General features: G+C 37.8%; 1 protein-coding gene across 2 annotated transcripts; it reads left to right on the top strand.

The window, feature by feature from the left end:
- Positions 1-1,751: 1,751 nt before the first annotated feature.
- On the top strand, positions 1,752-25,907 carry LOC124166672. 2 transcript variants are annotated; one of them, XM_046544308.1, is made up of 5 exons: positions 1,752-1,871; positions 19,930-19,967; positions 20,054-20,215; positions 21,941-22,066; positions 25,432-25,907. In XM_046544308.1, exons 1-5 carry the CDS (start codon positions 1,868-1,870, stop codon positions 25,465-25,467), a joined length of 366 nt encoding a protein of 121 aa, XP_046400264.1. In that variant the 5' UTR covers positions 1,752-1,867; the 3' UTR covers positions 25,468-25,907. The 2 variants fall into 2 exon arrangements, with proteins under 2 accessions (XP_046400264.1, XP_046400263.1); XM_046544307.1 differs by lacking the exon at positions 25,432-25,907 and adding an exon at positions 24,044-24,375 and having other exon boundaries at positions 1,753-1,871.
- The last annotated feature ends 1,448 nt before the right edge of the window (positions 25,908-27,355 follow it).

Genomic DNA, 27,355 nt, shown 5'->3' on the forward strand with positions numbered 1-27,355 from the left:
ATGGAGAGGGAAATTTCATAGAATCCCAGAGAAGTACAGATATCAATTGACGGTCGTGAGTGATGAGCACAATCTTCTCTTAACGTTGCAACCAGAAAGATCGCACTAAGCCATGGTAGTGCCTATCGTGAAAGTCAGCAATATACACTACAAGGAGAAATGAGTATTTGGCGATTCTATAAATTACCACGTTAATTTTCGATCTTCTTGATTTACTTTAGTGTTTCTTTTTATTTCCAGTTCAATTTTATTTCAATAATTTTACATGCAATTCTAGAAATACGAATCCGTTGGAACAGGTGTAAATTTGAGAGTTTTATTTTATGATAAATGGAAATTCCATCAAAATGTCCCTTCTCCCCTCCATGTTTAATTTGTATTAAATCACAACGAGCTTGCTGCGCACGCTCCCAGCGGTCTTCCCCCGCTCTTTTCAATGCAGGTCCACAGAGGGATAGGCGCGTTTCTAATTTTAAAATGTAGAAAAAAAAGGCAGGGTCTTATGTACAAATTTAATTGGAATGTTCATGTACAACCTGGGGTCAGAGGACCTCTTTAAACACAGCATTGAAAGTAATTACACTATCCTCTGTTAAACGCACATGATGACTCATACTTACGTATCAACAGGAGACTTGAATGTGGAATCAGCCGCATTTTGATAAAAGTTATTTAAAGAATGCGAGATATTGTTGCAAATTAACAAATGTATCAGTTTGTGCGCCGTTAACGTCAGGAATATTATCCTGTTTTTGTTTTTTTTTTATTATTTAAAAATCAATTTTAGGAAACAATAGCAATATTTAAGAACTAAAATTGCCGTCGCATGTTCTCTGATAAATTCTGTGCATTTTGGTGCCTCATTTGTAGAGTTCAGCTGCGTATAAGTTGAGAAAAAGGAATCTTATACAGTAGAAATAATAAAGAAAATTTATTATACTTTGAAATCGCGTGCAGTATTATGTCAAGTCATCACTTGCCCCGGTAACTAAACTCCTTTCTCTTGCGCGTTGCGTAATTGCATTTACTATATATCGAACATAAGAAAACTTGGATAACTAGACGCTGGGCATACTCATGCGTGCTCCGCTTTCCCTCTCACTTGCAGTCGTTGAAAGTTCCGACCACTTCCGCCTCCACAGGTGGCTCTGCTGATTCAACTGCCGCGTCCTACCTGTCCGCTGAGAAGCTCTCTTGGAAGGCGAGTAGACAAAGGAAAAAATAGCACACGTTCGCTCCGAGTTTTCGCCATGGATTCTCTTTCCGTGAGACCTCTTCTAAACTCCTTAGCCAGGGGCCCATATGAATCCTCATTCCTCGGGGGGTGGGAGGGTAACCTCGGCCCATTTCCTTGTAGTCGCCGGTTTCTAATTCTTTCTTTATTTTCTTCAAAAAGTCTTAATAATTGTATGATAAGACTCTTTCCTGGATTTTTTATTCAGAGGAGTACTTGGAGCTACTTTTCTGATGCCTAGGTGACGATGGATAAGATTCCGTCGAAACGTCGCGACGCGTCTGCAGCCTTATCACCCGGACGGACGCCCGAGAGGTCTTTTGCGTCTCTACGGCACCTAACGTGTCGCTAGAGACTGCTATAAGAGCGATTCGTTCTTTCGTAAGGCCACTGCTGCTTGGTTGGCTCTTCGGCTCCCACTTTCATCCGAGGGCGTTTCGAAAGTTCTCTCTCCCACCCGTCCTTGAGGCCAAGGTAGAGGGAGGGAGGGGAGGGAGATTGGGAATAGAGGGGAGGTTGAGAGGAGGAGGCAGGCGCGTAGTCACTCGAAGGATCACCGTTGACGAAGGCGAAAGCAACCAGCTCACGAATACATCCTTGGTCGCACCTCCCGTCGAAGGATAAATAGCCGAAATGGGTGAGTACAGTATTTGCAATGTGTTAGCGCAGATATACCTGTGTAGAGTCCGTTTGGTGATACTTTGAGGCACGTGTGAGACTCGCAAACAGAAGACGTTATAACGGCAAGGGTCATCGTCATGACAACTCAAGCGTTCACCCACGCAGTGCGAGTGTCTTCGTCAGGCCAAGAGCCTTTTACGGATGTGTGTAACGGGTGTTTTTTTTTATCTTTTTCTTTAGTTAAAGGATCTGTGCAAGCTTTCCTTAATATCAGATAAACTATAATCAGTCAAAAATACATATAATGATGTTTATATGCACGGCAAGCAACTGTATATGATGCGAAAACTGTTCAAAATTGATGATGAGTCAAGAAACGCCGATGACGGACTTCCTACGAATTCTTGGATGACTTCGATGTGAGAGAATCGGTAAAAATGAAATGTGATGCCACAACTAATCACTTCATATTCGTCCTTGATTCAAAAAAAGGAGAGAAGTAATTGCGTATGTTGTTAAAACATAACCTGATTTCAGTTCGCAAGATCAAAATTTAAAGAATTACAATTTTTTAAACTTTTAGCTGTTCGATGATCGAAGCGTAGGAAATGAATTAATTTCGTGGAATATTAATTTTTAAATCCTACGTTCCTTTCTTAAATAATTTACTTTTCTCCTTAACAGTGGCCACAGAAAGTGGTCCTTTGTTGAAACAAGAATTTCGTTCTGAATGGTCAGCTGTTCGCATGGGCGTGAGATCTATTGCTGTAACTCCGCTAAGAATTCATAAACTTCATTTGTGTGGAAACAGTGTAACAAGATATTGTGAAATGAGAATGGTGTGAGGTGTTACCACGAGCAGCCAAATATAAAATATCAAGAATTAAAAAAGAAGACAAATACCTTCGAGGCATCAGAGCTGCATTTAAATAACATAAACATTTCTATGAGCCGAATTTCACCCCATTCGTGTGAGGAAAAGGAAATGCACTTTCCCATACCCAACTGTTTATAACTGATATTTACAACTTATGGGTTGATGCTCTTAATGATATTCTGTTTCAGGCTATTCGTCGGTAATGTGTTGGATTAACTCGAAGTAGTTATGACCCTACTCCTGCGATGACAATACAGACGTTTTCTTCATGCTTGAGGATCAAGTAAAAACTATTAAAAATTTGATTTCTAGGGTGTTCGAGGTATTATTCGCTGGGTGAGCCTAGCCAAATATGTTCAGTGAGGTGTGTCTAAGAGGTCTCTGAACAGGAGAAAAAATGTTAACATCCTTGTTATTTCTTGTCAGTTGCGTAAAGATATTTTCGGTGGGGAGTACAAGATAAATTAAGTTTGGGTAAAGTCATTTTAAATAAAGATCAGCCTTTAATCATGGTATTTTATGATTAAAATTTGATTCTTATTTAAAATTATTTATAGTATATTTTAATTCTATACATACGTATATTTTAATGTTACATTACGTTATATATACGTGAGTATTGTATTAAAGGATCGTAATCCATAAAAATTAGTATAGTATCAAAGGATTTTCATCCATAAGAATGATATTTCATTATTGAAATATGTGTGAAATTCAAACAAGATAATACAATAGTGCAAGTAGGTGGATTGAAAGTACTACCATAGCTAGACGACAGGTATAGCTTAATCACTAAAATCTCTCCTCATTTTTGGGGGGCGGGCCCCCTGAGGCCTCCCTTCATATGCGCCCATTTCTTGTAAGATCCATTTATGACGGGAGGATATTGTGTTGACGGCCTTGAAAACTTAATTCCTCGTCCAGAATTTCGCATCATTTTATTTTGAGCGGTAAAGATAGGCTCCTTCCCCCAGTCCAGTCAGAGGCAACAAACCGTAAATGGCGACGCCAATGTCCATGGGGCGCAAGGCATAATGATGCTCGGTCGATCACAGCTTTCTCCGTGGACGGTCGCAGATCTGAGGCGGATCGTATCGGGAACACCGGCTTGGGAAAAAAACTTCTGAGAGGATCTCGAATGACAGCAGCGCAGTTTCCCACAGTTCTTTTTGGCCCTCTTTCTTTTCCCTTGAGATAGGTCCCCGCCCACCTGAGAGGTTCGAAAGCGAGACGTACGACTTCCTAAGCAACAATAGATCCTCCACCGCTTCCTTTTCACTTCAGTCGCTTTAGACTGTTCCGACCAGTCGCGCAGCGAGGGGGGGTTTTGAGGGTTAAACCCCCCCCCAGAGCTCAGAAAAATATTTAAGTTTAATCCATTTTACTTAATTGGATTGATATTACTGATAGAATAGTGTAAGGATTAATAAAATATCCCTCAGAAAGCCGTAAAACTCACTATTTTGAACAATTTTTCTTCAAATTCCGCAATTTATTAATCTCGCACCTGCCGCTTATCCTGGTGGATATTCCATACCCCCACACACCCCGGTATTAGTTGCACCTAAACCCCCCCCCCCACCAGCCTTGGGTGCTCCCCTGGTTCCGACCCCGTATGGTTGCGAATTCACGAAGGTTTTCATAATAGCCGGTTTTGTCATCTCTTACGAAGGATGAAAAGGAATGGAATGAAAGGAGATAAATTAAAATAAAAAACAACTACGCAGGGGGAAATAAAAAATAGCAATTAGTAACGTTCCATTTACGATGTTGAAGTGAACCTTACCAGGGGCGCAGCTAGGAATTAAGGCTAGGGGGGGTTTAAGTGCAACTAATACCGGGGTGTGTGGGGGTATGGAATACCCACCAGGATAAGCGGTATGTGTTATATTAATAAATTGCGGAATTTTAAGGTAAATGGTTCAAAATGGTGAGTTTTACGGCTTTCTGAGGGATATTTTATTAATCCTTACACCATTATGTTAGTAATATCAATCCAATTAAGTAAAATGGATTAAACTTAAAAATTTCTCTGAGCTCTGGGGGGGGGGGGGGGGTTATCCCCCAAACCCCCCCCCCTCGCTGCGCCACTGAATCTTACTAACAAGGAGAGACCACGTACCTTGCTACGCCTTTTTCAATGCCATATTTATTATGGTACATATTCGGAATGCCGAATGCTTCTCGGGATGGGTAGTGGTTTCATTGAATAGACCTTAGTTTGGCTGTAATTAATTATTTTTCATGGGGTAAATTTCCAGATGCCGTGCATAATTTAAAAATAGCAGCTCTTTCTCTGCGAAGTGTGGTGGTGTAGTAAGATTTTCTTTGTATAAGTTTCCATAATTGAATTATTTCGATGAGATAAGCCTGAAGCTTTAAGTAATTTAACAATGTAATGGTTAAACTGGGAATAGAACCACAGGCATCTGTTCCATTTTGTTATCATAGCTGTGGCGGAGTAAGATGAAGATTTACGACTGTTAACTGACTGAAAGTACAGTTAACACCATTTATTACTCTAATTTTGCTGTAAAGGAACAAAAACGAGGGTAGTTTTTCAACTTGAAACGTACAAAATCTAATATGCATCTCCACAATCGTTCCCGCAAAGATTTGCTGCAAGAACTACGAATCAGGTCGCGGACTTGCACGATATCAGCAGAATTTGGAGAGTTCTAGAGAAGCTACTTCCGCGTTAGGGAATTTAGAGAGGTCATGAAGAGACAGAAAAAATGGCGAAGAGAATTTAATAAAGATGAGATATCGTAAACACAACCTTTGATACTATTTTCGTCAATGACATCTATATGTTTAAGAAATAAAATATCAACTATAATTAATAAGTTTCCGTTGATGATAATCCCTGGAATAAAAAAGGTGCGACAATTGCTAACTACTTTTTATCTTGGATATGAATGGGAATTAAATAATCCAAATTGAATGGGACACGTTGCAATAAAAGTTTCCGTAGATAAATTAAGGAGGAGCTCATTTCAAACTACGCCGGCAGGACAAAACTCCGGCAGTGCCTTCAAACTTAAGTTTTTCTAAAAGGATATGGCGTCTCAAAATTCTGACTTTCCACCTAATTCTTCATGCTTCGGTAGCGAATAATGAGGTGCGAATATTGAGTATTATTCACCTGCGTAGTTAATTAAGGTCCTTGTGCTACATTTTTATCTGATTATTTGTCAAACGCAACATTCTACTGAATTATTAATATTATATCACGTCGAACATCTTGCGGGATTTTATTAACGTCGCTATTCAACAACTCAATCCTCGAGCGAAATATTTTCTGACAACTCATTTGCCTTACGAATTCTACCCTGTATAGACCAATAGACCATAATTACCATCGATTGATAGTCCATAATAAACATACAAAATATACTTTCACAATTTTGATTCTTCTTCATTTTTCAATTCAGGTGGAGAGTCGTGATTCTTTTTCCATGAAACTTATAGCCAATGATTATTTCCGGAAGACTCGAATTTGTCAAAAATAACCTTTATCAAGATTTTTGTGTAATTACAACTAAATCCAACAGTGGAAAAGAACCGCTTAATCTCTCAATATCATCGGCGATAGAGCGATTACGCTTTTATAATACTTTACGTTGATTTGATGCTCTTTTCAAAAAATAACGTTGACTGATGAGGTTGGGAATGAAAAAGACCTGGATAGTAGAATTTGAAATAAAATTCTTTTTGGGATTAAAACCATATAAAAATTGATCTTTTAAAGTGAAAAGTTCTATTGGTTATCGAAATACGCCTGATTGGAAATCAACTGAAAATAGCAATCATAATTTAAACAACAGAATCGTTACCTTCTATGGAACCTCATGGATTCCTCATGGAGACCTCGATCGAGAGATACAAAATATTTATTATCGTGATTCGAGCATGCAACTATAGGAAACAAATCGTTGATTGCTGAGCTTCCAAAAGACGAGAGGACAATGCATGGTAATTGAGATCATTTAGAGATAGCTGATCACAAAATTGATACCGCATTTAGAATGAACTGATGAATACTGCCGTGTATATATTTTCATTTAATATGAATTTGAAGCGGAAGCTAATGGCCCTTTAGCCATAAATACTCAAGGAGAAAACCAATAAATGAATTCTTATTATTTTGTGACCATTTATTGAAGCCAAGAGGAACTCAACGTTGGCCGAGTTTTCTGGGCCTGGCTACCAAGCACTAAGGGTGCGATTCATAGACGACACTGAAATTGCTCACTTAACAAAGTCTCTCTTTACGGTAAAGTGAGACTTTAGCTAAAGTTCGATGCAGAGTCGTTTCAAGGATATCACTTTATAAAGTGGCACTTTAGCTCCTAAAGTCTCGATCATGCATTGAAATTTTGAGTGTTGGCAATGAACGCTGCGAAAAAGTGATGAAAAAGATGACACACGATTTTAAATGCGTACTTGTTTACAATTGTTTCTAGCGACTGGGTTTTCGTGTTGTATTTTGCTAAGATTTTATTAAGCTGCATTTTCTCGTTTTCTCATATTATGTGCGAATGTACATGAATACTGCATCATTGAAAGCTTTTCCCCACTACCTTTTTTGTACGTTAATGACTGAGTTAGCTGAATAAAAGCTCACTTTTAATTAGCTTCGTGCATTGCCCTTCGATGTTTCCAGCGATGTAAATATTCAAATGATGATATTTTCACGACATTTTCTATGATTAACTGCAAACGGTTGTTAGGACTACATTCTAGGCGAAGTTTGATGGTGTACTTTCATTGAAGGTGGGTGAAATAGTGGAATTCTCTCGCGTTAACCACAAACTGTACCAATTATTTGAAGATATACCGATCAGTGGTTGTCTCAGTTGGACGCATATTTTGAATGAGGTATGGGTGTTTGCTGAATTCTTTTCTGCTTACCAATATTTTAATTCTTAGAGTGTTGAGCTAAGGCGTTATATACTATACTAGAGAAATGGACATTCAAGAATACCCACATCATCAAAACCAATGAATGAATGGCCACACAATGAAACATTTTGAATGTGAGAATGGATTTATATCAATAAATATCTCTTTGTCTGCTTCAAATGATGCCTCGACATATGTGAATACCTAACCCGAGTATCCATTCACGAATTTTGTAGTAAAAAATGTAAATGAAGTCTGTGATGCTGTGTAAATGAAATTTCATAACAATCCTACATCCTCGAGAAAACATTGCTTTGCTGCAGATAATATGATTATGAAGGAAAGTATGTTTTAATTTTTTTGCTGCCTTTCATGACGAGATCTTATATCATCATTACAAACATTCAAATGCATAGTCGAAAAAGGAAACAGAAACTCGACTCAATATAGTTTCAAAATCACAGAAACATGTTAAACGTGATATGGAGGCATACGGCAAGAGTACATTAAGCTAAATTTGAATAAAAACGCTTAAAATGCAATTCAAGGTATAGAAGCTAGCATTTGGCTGACCAAACGACATGAAAATCAATTCTTCGCGTACGAAGGCTATTGACGCCAATGTAAACAGAATTTTGCTATCATATTCAAGTATCTTTAAGGAAAATTCTAGAATATGAACGTATAAATAACCTAAGAACTTAACAATTAACTTGTATATAAAATCAACATAAATTATGCCAACCTGTTCAACCAATTACTGTGTTGTAATTATCACACGACCGATAGAGTTAAACTTCAAAATATAAGAATTGGGTCAACTCCATCAATACCGACTCGATATATATTCAGGGAAAAGACATATATTACTTGTATGGTTATTTCTTGAAACGCGCCAGTTTGCTGCTGTGTTCTCACCAAAAAATTAGTTCATATTCATTTCCGTAACCCAAATATCTTCATATTTCAACTTCAATAACAGCCGGTGCAGCCATATTTATTCATCCGTAAAGGACACTTTAGCCCTAAAGTGAGCTCCGGTTGGGCACTTTACGGTAAAGTGACGATTCGGCCATTTTTCCTCTAAAGTGGCGTTTATGAAACGGAAAAAGCAGACTTTAGCCCGGCTAAAGTATACTTTAGCCTAAAGTGCCGTCTATGAATCGCACCCTAAGGAACTTTAAGTCTAACATATCATCTTTTATGATCGATCATTAATTTCATTCTCTAAACCTTTCGCTCATCACGATTTAAAGAAGAGGAATCAGAAATATTGCGATATTCACTCCAGCAGTGGCGGATCTATGGTAATTTTGTTCACACCCCCACTACTGTTGGGAGGTTACCCCCTTCTTAGCCCCGCGCTTGTCCCTATCCTGAATCTGCCACAGCACTCCCAACGCTCTACATCTACTCCACCGGTCTTTATTCCTCATGTATCATCGGCACAAAACTTTTCTCTCATCTTGATATTGTCAGGACATATCAAATGGATTCATGTTACCATTACGCTCTATCTAAGAAATTATGATTTTTTTCACCAGCACTTTTTCCGAGTTGATATTTTCATAACTGATATAAAGGCAAATGTTGATGAGGCTTGCTAAACCCTGAAAATTACTAGAACTAGGAAATAAATGAAATCGATAGTCATTAAATGATTGGAATGGAGCCCATAGCCGATTTATTGTTGATGTCAGTAGCCAACCTAAGAAACAAAACGTTTAGCCACAGATTTGGCTTTTAAGTTATTTCATTATATGCTGATTCCTATTTATAGATCCATAGCTCGTGTATTTTTTAATAAATGTGTTTAAAATGACTTAATTTTTCCAAATGCAAATTAATAATAATAGGAAAGTAAAAACTAATGACTAACACCAATAAATAAGGAGAATCAAGGGATTTAACATTACACTGTAATATTCACTTACTAAAATTCCAAACTTCAAATATCTATTGCCTTAAGGTAATGAGGTCATCACTTGGAGCCATTGACTCGGCGTCGACTAGGGTTGCTATTTTTATTTTTGGATTTCATTTATCACAGGATAAAATGTACAAAATATACACTCCATAGCGTCGAATCAATATGATACCAAGAATGAAATTCGCCATTATCAAATCATATGGTTCAGTCTTGCTTCATCCACTTGCGAATCCCAGCGAAGCCATATGTTTTTTCGAGAATCCTTGATGTGAATTTGCAACCGTGAGCGTGACCGCAGACGAAGATACTGGTTACATTCAATACTTTGTCGAGTCAAAATATTCGGAGAGGAAAGTCTGCATTAAGGCCTCTGCAAATCCCGATCTGCGGTCATTCGTAAAAGTAAGTTGCATACGTGGTGTGGGTGGGAGATTACGTGGAAAACGTCACGGGTACTTTCACACATGGACTCCTTCTCTTCCGTGTTTTTATTCAATTCGATGCGTTCCACTGAGCACTTGTAACTTCAAGCCATTATGAACGTTTATCCATGACAGCTTGCATTATCTCTTTCGTTTCGGATCGTAATTCTGTTTGCCAATGCGCCTTATCGTCATTGCGAGGGCCAACTATCAAATATCTCCTTAAGATAATAATATCGATTAAGCCATTTACCATAAGAGCACTTTTCATCAACCATTGTCTCGAAATTAAGGCTTTCGTGGAGTTGTGCGGTTGAATTAATTTTCCAGGTCCTCTACTGCGTGCGTTCATTAGTGACGACGACATACGTCGCTTTTGTTACAATCAGGTTCGAAAAGGTCTGACCAACGAAGTAATCGGACCAGAAGAAGTTGACTGTGACGCTAGCGAAACATGTCTTCATCACATATGAAAGTACGTGGAGGAAAACCCGAAAAACACACTCGAGTACTGACTTATTCGTCGAAGAGGAATACATCACTACAATATTTGTAAAAAAAAAAGGCTGCGGCCGGAAAAAATCTTCTTAAAAAACTTCTTTTATTGATTAAAAAGTTGAGGCTTGATAGAGTTTTCAACAGAAGACCCAGGAACAAAATAACTGTGTGGATTTCCTCGTAGATTATCGCCAACAATCGCTGACGACTTTTGTAACTACTAAAGACATGGATTTAAAAGTATTTCTGTAATCTAGACCCATTGAATCACAATTGCGTACGTGAATAGAGATGACCACTAGCAAAATATCAAAATTACCTATAAATATTCTTTCTCTGTGAAAGGTTTCCAAATTAAATCGATATGTACTTAAAGGGATTCAAATTGAAAAAAATAAATAGAAGTATTCTGCTGCTAAAATAAGCTAAGAGCCGGCGGTCCTTCAATTTATGATCCATTCTGCCTTTGTAACTACCACTTATTTCGAAGATACTGACACTATTTTAGAAGCAGTTACCAGGGTGTCGCCCTTCCTGTCTAACAAGGAAAATCCCTCAAGTGTCACCACCAGATCTCATTCAAATGTTGCTAGTTGATAGGAAATGGATACTCATTCGATAGTTTTGATTTCAGCCCCCAACGTTCAATATTTTTCGAGATATTAGTGACGGAAAGTACCAGAAAACGCCTTAATTTATGCAACACGTAGCACAACAATATTCCCTATAACGTTGCCAGGATAAAGAGCACCGTTGTCCGTGCTCAGGCGGATCCAGAGGGCCCCCCCTGGATCCGCCTATGTGCCGTCCCCCCCCCCCCCGTTACCCCCCCCCCCCCACCAGACCCTCAAAAATATGCAAGATTTTTAATACGGTCCCATTATCATTGCGTTCGTTTTGCATTACGAGATATCCTTGTGCCCCCCCTAGAACAAAATCCTAAATACGGCCTTGCTTGTGCCACCCCCCCAGAAAGAAATCCTGGATCCGCCCCTGCGTCCGTGTATTGCGACGGTGTATTGGTGTGCTTCGGGGTGCATACATTTGGGCGTTTTCCGTTGTTAATATCTCGAAAAATATTAAGCGGTGACGGCTGAAACCAAAACTACACCCCATGGGTATCCATTTCCTAAAAACCTAGAAATTTTTTAACGAGATCTGGTGGTGACACTTAAGATACTTCCCTGTAAGATAGTTGAGCGTTACGCAGCAGATTGCGAGCAACCCACAAACCCGCTTTCTAGATCGCCTCATATCCGAGACGGAAAGCGCCTTAAAAGAGAATCCACGTTTTTTATATATTTCTAAACCCGCTGTATCAAAAGCGATATCCATTCAGGAGCGATATCGATCAGAAGTTGATTTGTGGACCAAGACTCGCAAGTAATGTTAAGCTCATTATTTTTTTCCTTAGAACAGCAAGTTATCACACGCCCCAAGAACGATTTATTTATGTGTTCAAGAATATTGTCAAGGACTTTTAGTATGTTTCCCTTCGACGCACTGGAGGCGGCGAAGAGATATATAACTTATTTTTGCTCTATTAAATTTCAAAGTGATTGCTTACGCTATGGAAGGCAATGCGTCAAAAAAGAAAGTGAGAGGCTTGTATAAATCCTCATTTCTGGGGGGCCCAGTCCCCTTCATTATATGCATATTTCACTGAGGGGAATGCCACTAATCAAATAGTGGAATACATATCAAATCCCCATCTTAACCTTAGGTCAAATACCCCAACAACTCTACATCATTTTGGCACCAAGGTTAACTAATTTTAAACGAGGTCGCCAAGTAATATTTTATACGCGAATAATGATATGTACGTGAACCTACGCCGATTTAGAAATATATAAAAAACCTCTCGCATGGATCATTTAACTAATTCATTGTCAGACTACGATAGGGGGTGGCGGGTCCCCTCGGCCATTTCTTCAGTAACGCGTCCTCTCACTTCTTTTCTTTTCCAGCCGTTAGATCTTTAACCCCGAGCGGCACTTGCTTCCATCCATTGCCGCTTATAGTGAGTGATCACTGCCCAGGTGGCATACAAGACGCGCGCATTTCAACACGTACCCAAGAGGCATCTCTTTTTCATTTGCGGCACGAGGTTATTGAGGAGCTCCGGTATGCTCCGGACTGCGGGAGCTCGACTCCGTAGTCAACAAACGGAAGTTTACAAGCTACTCCACGAGAACAATGAAGAATACCCTGACGCATGGCTGGCCGGGACAACCTACCTGGTACATGCATTGTTAGAAAACAAAGCTGCGATTAAGCCCCTGTGAAAATAAATAATTCTAGCACAAAAGTGAGATCGCTAAAAGTGTACTCTGAATGATTGGCGTAAATACTTAGTGCGAATGCTCTTAATGCGAATTTCGAAGAAAAGCCGCTTAGACATTTTCAGTTTGCCGTAATGCAATTCAATTTGTTAAGTTTTTTTAATTTCTGTTAACCCAGGGAGAACACCAAGGTCAAAAAGACGTCTTTTAGACGTCATTTAGATGGTCGAAAAAACGTCTTAATCCCAGGTTAATAATATCTCTTTCCTTCCCTCCAACATGACCCAATCACGACGTCTTCTGGTAGGTCAAAAAGACGTCTTTTATATGGTCGAAAAAACCTCTTAATCACAGGTCAATAATACCTATTTCCTTCCCTCCACCATGACCTAACCACGATATAAGCTGGCAACTTTCCGGCATAGGGAAAATTTGTAGGGAATTTGTATTATTAATATGAGATCGAGAGGATTTTCTGACCATCTAAATGACATCTTTTTTGACATCTTTTCGACCTCTTTTGAAGACGTCTTATTCGACGTCTTATAAGCCATTTCAAAACCAAACATAGACCACGTTAATGATGAAATAAATATATTTTGAATTAACGAATAATGTTCATGAAAATGGATTCCAGAATGTTCTAGAACTGCTAAGCAAACTATTTAAACAACTTTTGCTCATCATTTTTGCTGGTAATTTTTTCTTTTTAAAACCAAAGTAAAACCATTGACCATATCATGACCTATAAGACGTCTTTTTGCCCTTGGTGTTCTCCCTGGGAAATGGTTATACATCTGGCGGCGACCCAAAATGTGGATGCATTAGAGGTTGAAATCTTTAATTATGTAATTCAATTGATGTACTTCAGTGTAATGACCAAACATGGTTGGCACGAATTTACAGTAGATTCTATGGTCTATAAAACTAAGTAAGGCAAATGTGAGTATGGCAAACATCAAGTTTTAAATTTTTTAATGAAGAATCTTGAAGGTCACTTAAAAAGATAATTGACGTGGGTATAAAATATATTCATCTTACCTTCCTTCAAATGTTAGCACCAAGAACTATAAACGTGAGTTGAGTTCTCGGTTAATACATTAGAATCTAATGCGAAGGATTCAAAACGAAATATTTTAATAATATCATAAAAATGTAAATGTAAACATTACTACAATAGATAATTTACATATCTCACTATAAATGCATTAGCGGAAATACGAATTTGAATGTTTAAATATTGTCCTATTTTAACGGTTTCACTGCTAATGAAGAAAAACTCTTGGGCACTTGAAAACACGAATTTAACGTCAATTTCAAAAGTATTTTAAATTCTAGGGCAAAACACAATTGGTGATGCATCTTACTGCGATCCAAAATATGGGGGCACGTCAGGTTGAAAATTAATTAAATAATTAATAAATAATAAGTATTAATAAAATAACTGAATATCGGCATAATGACCACGGTCGACACGATTTTTCAGTAGGGTCTACGCTTATAAAATTGAAGGTGGTTAGATTTATAATATATTAAAATATGGAATTTTAATGAAGAATCTGACTGATCGACGAACCTTCACTTAAAAAGCTGTTGACATAGTTCACTACTTTCCACGGACTCCTGGTGATATGCAATACCCCTCAGCGATAATGTGTTTTCCGGGATAAGTGATATAAAAATATTTTCCAGTCACGTTTAAACATTGCTATTTACACTGGCGAAATTGAATCTAGCTCTGGAGCGCCACCTATGTACTTAATATATATATTCTAATTACAGGGAGGGGTGGTCGCATACCCCTTATCCGCCCTTGGTATACACAGCGGACCCTTCTTAACATTTTCCCGTATCTCAAAAAATGAAAATATTTCCAACGCAAACAGGTTTCCGTGAATACAATCATTCTTATAATATAGATGAAAAACATTAAAAACCACCAATTTTTTTAGTTACCCATGCGAAACTCGAACCCGCGGCGTACGGTTTGGCAGACGAAGACTCAACCCCGCCGTCACCGAGGCTGGCGAATATAAAATTTTACCGCAGCATTTTCTCAGGAAAGATATTTTTATATTTAACATACTTAAATGCTGGAAGGGTTTCTTTTCATACATAAACTGAAACCTTCGAAGTTTTACATGAGTAATAATTCATAAAAAGATAAAATATGGCAGGAGGAAAGAGATCGATGCGTCCTCTTACTCATCAAAAATTACCATCAGGTCTCCTGTGCTTTCTTCATATCCTACATAATGTTTTCCCAGCTACATAACTGCTCTAGGACGCAGGAGAAATCCACACCTTTCCCTAGCAGTCCCACGACACGCTCACCGCCTCCGCGAAGTCAGTCGCCGTAAAGAAAGGTTAAAAGTAAGAGGACGCTTCCTTGAGGTATAGGACCGCATCTCACCTTTCACCCGAAAGCCTAAGGCGCGTGGGGGAATACCCGTTCAATTAATTCAGGAGAAATTTCTCCTCATCTTCAATTTCACCTCGACGTGGCTTGAGAAATGTTTTTCTGAAGCCCTCATACACTTAAGAATCTCACACCAGCTGCCCACTCGCAGGACTGCATGAAAAAAGGGATAGTTAAAACTCGAATCGTAGGAAATCCCTGCTAGTGTGACCTTTCAAGCAGCCTCTCGTCTTTTTTTGTTGTTCTGTACCAGTGTTTCTCATTGGAAGGAAACTCGTTTCGAACCAGCCGCAAGTAACGATACGCGCTGGGTCGTAGGTCAATTCAATACGGAGAGAGGGTTAAAGTTCGAGTTAGTGCAGTGAATATGGAGTGTTGACCTCCCACCTCGAGGGCCCAGGTTCAAATCCCGGCGATGGTAGAGATTTCTCGGAGACTGCCCAATCTCTGCTTAAGGGTTGTGAGGAGAGCAAGTCAAGTCAAGCACTTTGTCCGTCAGATGGGACGTTAACATGGGCGTACCCAGCGAGGGGCAGGGGGGGCAGCTGCCCTCTCCCCCCCCACCCCCCCACAGAAGCAAAAATCGAAAAAGTCTTTAAGCAAAATCAGTTGAAACGAAAATGAAATTGAAACGAAAGTACTCAACAAATTTTCTTTAAACCCACAAAAAATTATATACATTATTATAAGATATGTAGGTAACTAAAATAAAACTATTTTTTCAAGGAAATAATCTCATAAATCCCATGCCTTGCCACTACCCTAGGCCATGGCATGCCCCTCCCCCCCTAGTTATGATCCTGGGCACGCCCTAGGACGTTAATTTTGTAAATCATCAATAAATTAGACAATATACGAATCGATACCTCCACTGCATAAACGCTCAACAATCCCCCACCGAATCAAATCGTAGCCACCGAGAGACAGGCTACGATCAAATCCGCTCATCAATAGTATCCCAACAATACGAATACCCTCAGCTGGCAGTATCCGGAGCACAAACGCTCACCTCCAATTCTCCAAGCTTCGGAGAATGGTTGTATCCGCATGTAGAGCGCACATCACGCGGACCAAATCTACGAAGTCCAATAACTGCATGGCTTTTATGCTTTAAAAAATCATGGTTCCGCAGTTATCTTCTCGCAATTAATATTTTTAGGCACATGTATAACGGAGGGAAGGGCAAATAAGCTCGCCGCTTCTTCGAAAAATATAGTGGAAGGAATATTTAATTTGACACAAAAACATAGACAATATTGAGATACCAACTAATCTGAATTTACTCACTATTCACCTAATACAGGGGATCGGGGTGATGTGGTGGCTAGAGTGATGGCTTCCCACTCCTTGAGACCGGGTTCAAGTCCTGGCGGTAGAGGAGAGATCTCATTGAATTCCCCATCCCTGTTGGAGAGCTTATAGCGGAGGGCACTTCAAGCACAGCACTCTGTCCGTCATACAGGACGATTATCCGTGGTCCCGTTTGCGTCTTAAATCAAGAGCAAGCTAATGTCGACGCCAGGTTTCTCTCTACCTATCCTCCCCTATGGCACGTGTAAACTAAGCTGCCGGTCGTCTCCTCCAAATACTACATCGAAAACTTACGAATCATGGTCTCTATCGTTCAATCTTTTGGGGAGAAAATCGTAAATTTCACCTCGCATTTGCATGATGATAAATTTCCCCTGAATTCCTCCTACCCTAGGGCATCTAACGCAAGTTGCCAACTCGCACGAAGGATTGAAAAAGGGATAGTTAAAACCCGAATCGTGGGAAATCCCTGCAATGCAATCTATCAAGTAGCCCTTTTTTTTAATTCGTTCGAAGAGTTTATCATAAAATACTTCTGATCAGTGGCGCCGACTCCATGGGGCCTGAGGGGGCCCGAGCCCCCCCAAAAATTCGTTATGAGTGTGAAGAAAAAATGTGTCAGCCTTGCCGATTTTCCTCGGAGTGTCCAGATATCGAGATTCGAGTTATCAGGGTTCTAATGTTGATCTAATGACTCTTCTAAAATGCTTATAAAAGTTATAACTCACTAATTATAAAATTTCCCTGGGCAAGATCCCCGGTTTGGGCCCCCCCAATATTTTTTGCAAGTCGGCGTCCCTGCTTCTGATACTTCCTTTTGGGCCGTTTTACACGGGGAACGTAATTGCACAGGTTAGAAATTCATTAATTTCTCACTATGGCGTGAAATTGCGCGAAAGCACGAACGAAATTAGAATGGGCTGTTTTGCCATCTCACGTCAATGCATTCTACCATTCGTTCTATAGGAATTCACCGCTTTACACAACGCTATTTGACTGCGCCTTCGTACACACGTCAGATTGTACAAAGATGTGCCCTGTGTAAAACAGCCTTTTGACTCGGCTAGAGGGAATGATAAGACCGGGGTCGAAAAGTCAATTCAACCCCAAGATTCAACACCAACCACAGCAAACGTTACACTGTTAATTTTAACCTTTATTAACACTAGGGTTGAATATTCCGCAGCGTTGCTGTAAAAGTAAATGTATACCGAATTTCAAAACTTCATTTGCAGCGTTAAAAATCGATTTCACCAAGGAATTCCCCGCTTATTTGAGGAAACCAGATAATAACGTGGATTAATCGAAGATTATAGAGTTGGTACATATTTTATTTATCATTACTCCTAAATACGGATTGACTTATTTGACGCTATTTCTACCACTTAATTTAAATACCTTAACTTTTAAATTGTTAATTAGCTACTACGAAAAATGAATGGGCAATTGAAACATTCATAAATATACGATTCCCTACAACGAACAACTTCAACCAGGTTTAAGGAAAATAAAGTATATGTTTTTACGTTAAGAATTTTCATTCAAGCCATTTTCGAGAAAAAAATCAAACAAGAGGAAACAAAACTTAATAATTGCATGTACCTTGCATAAATAGAGCGCAACAAAAGGATAAACAAATTAGAATAACAGCGGGCCATTCGATATAGTGCATTGTGAAATAATATCATGTGCTATTTATGCCTTTTGAGGCTTTACTACATTTAATTACTTGGAGCTCTTCCTCTGAGAATTTATCCACTGCTTTCTGAGGCTTCTATCGAATCAACATTTTATAAAGGTTCTCAGTCAAAAATCATACTTCTAACATGGTTTCAATACACCATTTTTTTCTTTGACATTACATAATGCACCGTTGTCATTCATGTATGATACCAATAACTTTTCTATCATTTGTCAGCATACTATTCAAAACTCAAAGCCAAAAGCTTCAATTTTTTAAAATTTTACTGATAAAAATGCACTAAAAACTTCCTTCAACATTTCCAACGCAGAAACAATTAATTCAGAGTAGAAGGACCAGGCCACAATACTATATAAGAATCGCTACTACCAGAGAATGATCTCAAGAATGGCCGCAACAGTAGAAATCTCTACCATTACGGCCATCCATGTCTTCGAAGATACAGTCACGGCCACCTACAGAATGTCATACCACTACAGAGAGTGCATATATCAAACCTGCATCACGCCTTACAATCCTATGCATTGCAGGAAGATCAGGAAAAAAAAGCTCTGGAGAAAAATAATGTGGTCACAAGATTTCATTGTGAGACCATCATCCACAATGAAATCTTGTGACCACATTATTATGACCACATTGTGGCCTGAACCAAATGACCGCATCCCACAGGATTTTTGCAAAGGTGTTTATCAAATTCTTCAAATACGTAGGACTTCCTGTGGGAAGTCCTACGTATTTGAAGAAATTGAAAAACATGCCAAAGGACTAACTACAGGGATAAAGGAGCATGTACATTGTACAAGCCATTAAGTAGAGGAAGCATAGCTTACCTGAGGACACAAAATTGATTTTGCAGGGGAAAATATGCAGACAAAGGAGAACCACTTCCATCCAAGGTAGATCAGAGAAGCCTTAGAAATCATCAAGATTGAAAACTTCCACAGAGAAAAGAGCTACCCAATCAGAAGCATGTAGAAGACCATCTCACCTATTACCTGAACACAAATCAGGATGGCTTTCAAAAACTGTTGTCATACTAAGTCATCGAACATGACTGAAAAACCCAGAATCCTACTCTCATATCATCAATTGATGTTTTTTCTGATCAAAGTGAGGGTTCCAAGTAGGAAATCTTGCTTAAATTTAAATTCTATTATGCTAACCATGTGGTGTAGCCAGGAATTTTGTTCAGGGGGTTCCAAAACCAGGGTTGGAAAATTAAAAAAAAAAAAACACGGTACAAAGTAGAGGATTTTAAACTAATTTTCACACTTTCCATGATTAAAAAACTTCATTTTACAAAAGCTTTTTATTCATGATATTTCAACATTTTGTTTTCTTTTATGAAGCAAAGTAATTGTGTTCAAATGTTCAAAGTCCGGATTACCCCTTGCTACCTCACTCCTAACTGTCATGTGCGGACTTGCTAGATTGTGTTGAGGTCTTGCTGCACATCCAGGATACAATACAATTTAATTAACAATTACGAATTTCAAATAATAAATTAACTTGGATGCTACAGGGAACATAATAAGGAGTGTGACCATTTTTCTGTGCGTATAATTTTATGATGATATATTATTTTAAGTGAGGCATCATTATGTCCTACTTAAACCAGAAAAGGAAAATCATGAACAATTATAAATAATTTTCACATATTTCTGAACAATATCAACCTCTTTCTATTTGAGTCAACTACATATCTAAAAATTATTTTCTCCCTTTCAGCTAAACTACTGATTCCTATGTTAGCAGCGGTGGGTTTGGTAAGTACATCTAAATAATGATTACAAAAGTGATTCGTACTCACACGATTTTAAATATTCATTTAAAACTTTATGAATACTTGTAGGTATTACTATGCTCTGACCTGATTGCTGCAGTTAGCGATGGAATGATGAGGAAATCAATTGTGTTCGATAAGGCCACTCCAGATGTGTTCTACTGCCCACAGCAGAAGCCAACTAGGTTAGGGAATGGAAAAGGGAAGGGAGGACAAGGAATGCTTGTGAGGGTGAGTCTCCCATTAAGCTAATTGTCGTTCAATGGGCACTACTCCCATATTTCAACTTCACCTGTTGAGCAGCAAGGGTGCAAAAAATATTTTATTTTAAGATGCCCTTCACGGCAAACATTGCATTTGAATGGTTCTCTTTCATGTGGTTCACACTGTATTTTCTTTTTCAATTTCTATGATTTCCAGTCCAATTTTTTTTATTTTCCCTGACTTTATTTCTATGAATATACATTCATATGTAAAGATTTTATGGCAAAATGCTACAAGGTATATCATGATGTAAAGTCAAATAGTAGTAGAGATGTGAGAGTAACACTTTTTGATCTTAAGTCGAGTCGTGACTACTCGCAAGTATTGAGTCAAGTTGAGACGCATGAACTATGGTATTTTCTGGACCAAGCAAAATATGTAATAATGTATGTACCAGTATATCCTCATTTTCCCAACACCCTAGATCATTTTCTTTTCTAAACACTTGAGCTGATGTAAGAGAGAAAATATGATGAGGAATTTTTATGGTAATTGTGTCAGAATTGGGAGATGAAAGAAAGAAAGATGTCTAGAACAGCTCCAATAGGAAAATAGACATGAATTAGCATCTAGTAATTTGTCAACAGAGTAATTAATTATGTATTCTTACGTGAGTTTCATAATAGCGCTTCCTGTCAGCATATTTCTGAACATACTGGATTCAACCGCTCTGTAACCAAAACTACTACTACATTCTTAGAAATTCTCGAAGCACTCAAGTCAAGTGCCAACTTCTCGACTTGTCTTATCAAGCACTCGCACTTCCATAAATAGCAGATATAAAGTCGAACTGCACCAGGTCGGCACCACCCTGTGCTGCCCAATGCAAGACGGTCACGAAACATCTAAGTTGCCACTCTAATGCAGCAGTGCACCACAAGTTCAACCACGATTTTCACCTTTTTGCACCTGCACCTCTGGAGTTTTCCCCTAACTATCGCCTAAAATCCCAGACATTTCTCTTACTTCCAGTCTTAATTTTCGTTTCTGTGGTATATCCCTGATTGACTGTTTCATAATTCTGATGAAAATTAAAAGGTAATGTTTCTTCAACCTACAAGAAATTTATTCATACACATATAAGCTTCAACACTTTCCTGACAATTACTGTGCATGAAATTTTCCCAGGCTCATCACTGAGTAAGAAAATAATGGTAGCTGACATTTCTGGCTCCAACTCCTTGCCCGTTCTCAATATAACTGAGAATTGAGTCGGAGCCCTAATGTCAGCTGTCTTTACCTAATTTTGCTATATGGTAACGAGCCTGAGAAAAGTTTATACAAATTTATTGCCCTTAACTTTGCATGGGTCAAGCATAGAAGCCTATTGGATAATGCATTGGACTGATGATTACTGGGTCCTACATTCATAACCCAGGTGAACCTTTACGGCACCAACAAACAAATCCTCTAAGTATGTGGTGGCCCAGTGAAAGGAATTGATCTCCCCATCCTGAAAGTGTGAAAGTTACATGCCAGTGGCTTGGTTTGAGTAGAGCGCTACCCTCACCTATCAAAAACAATCTTTGGTTGGAATCAATGATTAACCTTATTATAGGTATACATATGAATGGCCGATAGATCTTAAGATTTACTAGTGATTCATTTGTTATGTAGTGAACATAATAAATTTGAATGATCCATTCAAAGCAACAGAATATCCCTGTGTGTCATATGTACTCTCTCTTATAGGCAAGGCCATTGTCCAAGTTGTGTGAGTTTGATGGAAAGTTGCCTCTACCAGCTGATTATAAGAGTGACTGCTACAAGGATATTGACGAGACTGATTTTGCATGCAAAGAAAAGAAGAGGATTATGGTAAGAAAACGACCATCTTAAATATCTTTACAAATGCCAATTCAGGCAAAGTTACAGGTTATTACTTCATTATTATAAAAATCATTTTTCTAATCACCACATAATTATGGCTACTTTATTCTTTATAATTAGTCAAATTCTCATTTGCTAAGCCATAAAAATATTTTACATTCCTGCAGCATCTTAAAATTTTACTACCAGATGCTAAATTAATAACCATATCAGCTGATGCAAAAATTTCAAAGAAAGGTCATCTGTGCATTGCCATTCAGTACTTAATAAATTGATGTGCCTACTTTTCATAATTTTGCAGGTGTAATGTAAAGAATTATAAATCAGCTTACCTATACCTGAATACTTGTATTATGTCGATAAACCCATCTTTTACATGAAAAAATTCATTTAGAAACTAAAATTCTCTCCTTTCATATGGTTATTGCTCTTATTCCACCCATGGTTTGGTTTATTTGTGAAAATGTGTAACAAATGTGAAAATAACTGCCCACAAATAGAAAATCATAACCACTGTTTAAAAACTGGAATACTCTTTCAATTTACCTTCCCCTTGCAGATAAAGCCCCTGGAGATGAGGTTGTAAGGAGGTTAATGCACTCTTAAGTTTACAAGGGGAGCAATGCACACATAATACAAGAAAAATCCATTGGTAACATTGTATTCATACCACCCTTAAGTTGCTGAAAGACTCCCTTTTACTCAGCACAATTACGATTAGTAGGGCATTCTGAAGAGATTATTTAAAACATTGGTAAAAGGTCTAAAATATTATAACTGCAATTTTGTCTAATATATCGCCTATCATTTATGTAAATACTGATGAATCCCAGAACAGATCATTATAAGCATTTGGTGTCCTCTGAGTCCATTTTCCTAACATTTCATTCTTTATAAGAGTTGTTCAAATTTCAAGAATTTCAATAACTTTATCATTGACTGTGTTTACATGTGGAAGCCATTAACACTTGGGTAACAGTCCTTGAAAATTGCTATTTTAATTCATCTTTAACAGAAGTAACATGGATGTATGCAGCATGGTGAAAGTTAGTCCCAGGATATTGATTGCTCTGTATAGAAAAATGTGGGTGACTTGGGAGAGCTACATAGGATAATAGTGTCATTACAAATGTATTTTCTTATAGCTCAGTTTTGTCCCATGCTTTTTGTAACAAATCCATAAAGGGGGCTCCACGTGAAACAAAAGCAATTGTCAATTTTGCAATATATGACTTCCAGATTTCTGCATGAAAAATGTCAACATAAGGGACAGGAAAAGTTAACCTATACTCATTAAAGTCTGTCAAGCCAGCTATCCAGAATCATGCATCTGCAGCAGTGTGATTGCATGTTCTAGGACTGTTCTAATGTTTCCATTTCTTTAGTTAACACCATTGAGTAAAATATATGATCATATAAACACTGCCAATACTGTTAATTAATTCCAGATAAATATGGGATATATCAATTAAAGGATTAGAAAATGAGCTGAAGAATCGACTATAATTACCAAACTCATTAAGGTGCATCTCAAGGTGTATTTCATACCCAAGTTCACTGCTTGGGCAGCATTCTCTTTCAATAATCTCCATCAGCAATAGCCAGCATTCATTACCTATAAGTTACAACATGAAGGAAAAACTGTATCAGCTATAGCTGACATTTGGTGAAAAAAGGTTAAAACATAGCTTTGGGATGCATGAAAAAGCCATCCTAGGCAATGGATTTGAGCTTAATTATTTTAAAGGTTGTGGATTCCATATGCTATATTATTAGTACTTTGGCTCATGCACATTGGATTTGGATAAAATAGCTAGGGAAATAATGCTGGGACTTTGTTCTGTCATCATGTCATGTCTCAGATGAGAATTTGAAGAGAGCTGCTGTTTAAGAGAGATTGGGCCTTTAATGCACTAATATTGATATTGGGATGCTTGATGCAAATTTTGTGTTGTTTTGTTGCAGAAGAGGCTGGTTAAGAGAGATGATCCATTGGATGCAGAATCAGCTGAAATGTTAGCACAGGAATGAATGAATGAGCACCTAATAGGTACCTGTGTGGGATTTAGAATGGGAGGAGAGAGAATATCAACTAACTACTTTTGTAATTACATTCATTTGTTTTGGAGTGAAATCATACATTATACTTTTTACATATTTAAATGAAGGTGCTGCCCATGTGTCCTTGCCTACATACAAAGGAGAGACATTATGAAATTAGATCATATACTTTTATATTTTTTGATGTAATAACACCACATGCAAGTGAAATAGACAAATAAATTGACATGACAATTTGTTGGGAATTTATTGATGTTTTTGGTAGAGATGGGTGGTGGACAGTTTACAATGTAACAGTATTAAATGCACCTCTTTTATTATATTCACTCAGCATTCAACTAACAAAAGTTTGCATGACCTAATAAAAATTTAATGATTAACACTTCTCTGTATAATGTGATACAATACTTAACAAACCGTGTATAAATTTCACTGAGCCATTTCTGCAAATGATGAATTGAAAAATCAAAGTATGAAATATAGGGAGCCACTTTCTGGTAAACCAAAAAAAAACAATTAAGTTGCAACATATCAATTCACCCCTGCAGTCATGCTGCAAAAGTTGTAGTAGTTATAGTTGAACACCTCCGCGTAGAACAAGAATTACCTTCATTACCTGTATCTTCAACGTAAATTCTAATTAATCCAAATATCAAGGGAAGACCAAGCTTTCTCTACCTGATCTATGAGGATTAGTAGCAAAAAATTAAGTACATATAAATAGTGATAATTACTCATATGTACTTCCAACTGTTCAATTGTCATAACAATATCAATGACAATGTGAAATTTATCTCAGTATGATCACAGTGGCTTTCAACAACGCAAGTCACCTGGAAAGTGCCAGGTCATATAATGCACTTCAATTCTTAATCTTTTACTTCTCAATCTCGATCATTACATCTTAGAAATAAGATGAATACCAAAAGAAACACTGCAAAAAGACTTTGGCAAAAGGTTAATGGAAAGTTGGTTGCCTAAATTTCTATTACATCTTAAAAAGAAAATAAATAATGGCCCAGAGGAATTTTCTCAACTTTCTTGCATTAATTCCTTCTAATACTTTACATTTAATTTCCAGATTTAATAGCAAACTGAAGTTCATAAATTAATCATCATTTTCATTCGCTTCAATTACTGTTCAAGATATCTTTTTTCCAGCTACTCGAATCCTGAAAAAATCTGTGCTCTTACAATTTTTCTTGCTAATACTCAATTAAACCATTGTGTAGATCATTTTCTTCCATCTATTTCTTTACAATCTTGAATTTCTCTACTACCTTTTTTCACAGATGAGACTGCACCCTCCTGGCAGTGAGAATATTTAAATACGGACCCACAGGGTTTCCCCACATTGGCCAACCTCTTAAGAGCATGCTTTTTCATGATGAGGGATCTAGTTGATAGCTTACAATGAGACACCCATTTATGGAAATTTGGCCTGTTTTTATTCCCAAGAACCTAAAAATTAACCTGAGTTGTTAATGTAATGAATGTAAGAGTTATTTATTTTTTTACCACATATTTACATACCAATGAAGTTAAACTATTGTAATGCTCAACAAAATTTTCTTTTTATACATTAGTCTTGACGAAGCTTTCATATCTCTATTTTCTGTACCAACCTAAATTGCTTGTATGTTCTTCTACAAACTGTATGACCATTTTCTTTGTAAAAAAAATAGTTTAAGATATACACACTGTCTAATAAATTATTACAAAGTTGTGTGAAGCCAAGTGAAAGCCAATAAAATCTCAATGAAAAACACTACACTCCTATGCCATATGAAACGCATTAATTTCTCTTGTTCTCATTTTAAATTAAAGACATGGAGTGAGAATGTAACTATAAATTGTAAGTAGCAATGAAACATCAAAAGGATTCCTTCCTTACAGGACTTCAAGTTCAAATTTAAGTAGCTTTAATAAATGCATAACACTGATCAGTTTAGTTTCAACACACAAAACTGTGAAAAAAACTTCAAGAATTTCATTTGTGAATACTTCCACCACATGAAACCTGGTCATTCAAATGTAAGTATGTATACTTCCAGAGGGAAAGATAGCATACTCTGGTCCCAATAAGGCAATCACATAACTAGAGTACATTACCACAAAATTATACTAAATAATTACGTTACTTAAGGTCACATGAGCCAAATAGGTCACTCATAAGTCTAGTCATCCATCAACTACATGAAATGCAATCTCTACTCTTAATTTAATATCAGCTATTATGGCATTCTCAGGAGCAGTGGCGCAGTGAGATTTGGGGATAAAACCCTCCCAGAGCTCAGAGAAATTGAAAAATTCAATCTATTTAACATAATTGGATAAATGTTACTTATGGAATAGTGAAAGAATTAATAAAATATTACCCAGAAAGCCATTAAACTCACCGTTTGGTACCATTTATCATAAAAATTTTCTGGGGGAGGTACCTGCACCTCCATACCTCCAGTATTCCATACTCCATACATCGTATTCCATACCTCCCAGTATTAGTTGCTCCTAAAACCTCCCATAGCCTTAATTCCTAGCTGCACCCCTGCTACGGAGATAAACTAGCCCCCATTCTAATCCCTGGGCAGAGACTATTGTAACAATTTTCCTTGAAAACAATGAGACTCAAATAATGGTAAACAACAATTTTTGCTGACAAAGCAAAAATAAACAAAACAGAGGTCCTGTAATGGAAATAGTAGTGTTCCGTCATAAGTGTCATCGCTTCTGATTATTTGGCCTAAACACTAGCATTAGTAATTTGTAATTATTTTATTTGTGTAATAAAGAAAACATTTCACTACCCAAGAGACTAAAATCTTCACATCTCATAAAATTAACATGATAGGAGCAGAGAACTTGAGATCCCTTCCAACCAGGGGAAAAATGGAAAACATGAAGGTGAAAATGCAAAAAATGATTCCTCATATACAGCAGACTCCCGATTATCCGGCTGCGGTTTATCCGGGTGGCGGATTATCCGTGCACGATTTTTTACTCTTGCTCAATTTTTCCGCGATCTTTATTTTCAAAAATAAATCGGACGTAAAATCATCGGATTTACAGCATTAATGCTGGGATACGCCGGGCTTATTATTTCCATTATAATCCCCTTCGTAAAATGGAAGCGATGGCGCGTTAGCTGCATTCACGGGAGCACCGTGTTCCCGTTTTCCAAGCCTCGCAGTGCGCGACCGCGCTCTGCTAAAAAGA

The sequence above is a fragment of the Ischnura elegans genome, chromosome 10, assembly GCF_921293095.1.
Source record: "Ischnura elegans chromosome 10, ioIscEleg1.1, whole genome shotgun sequence".
Lineage (NCBI taxonomy): Eukaryota > Metazoa > Arthropoda > Insecta > Odonata > Coenagrionidae > Ischnura > Ischnura elegans.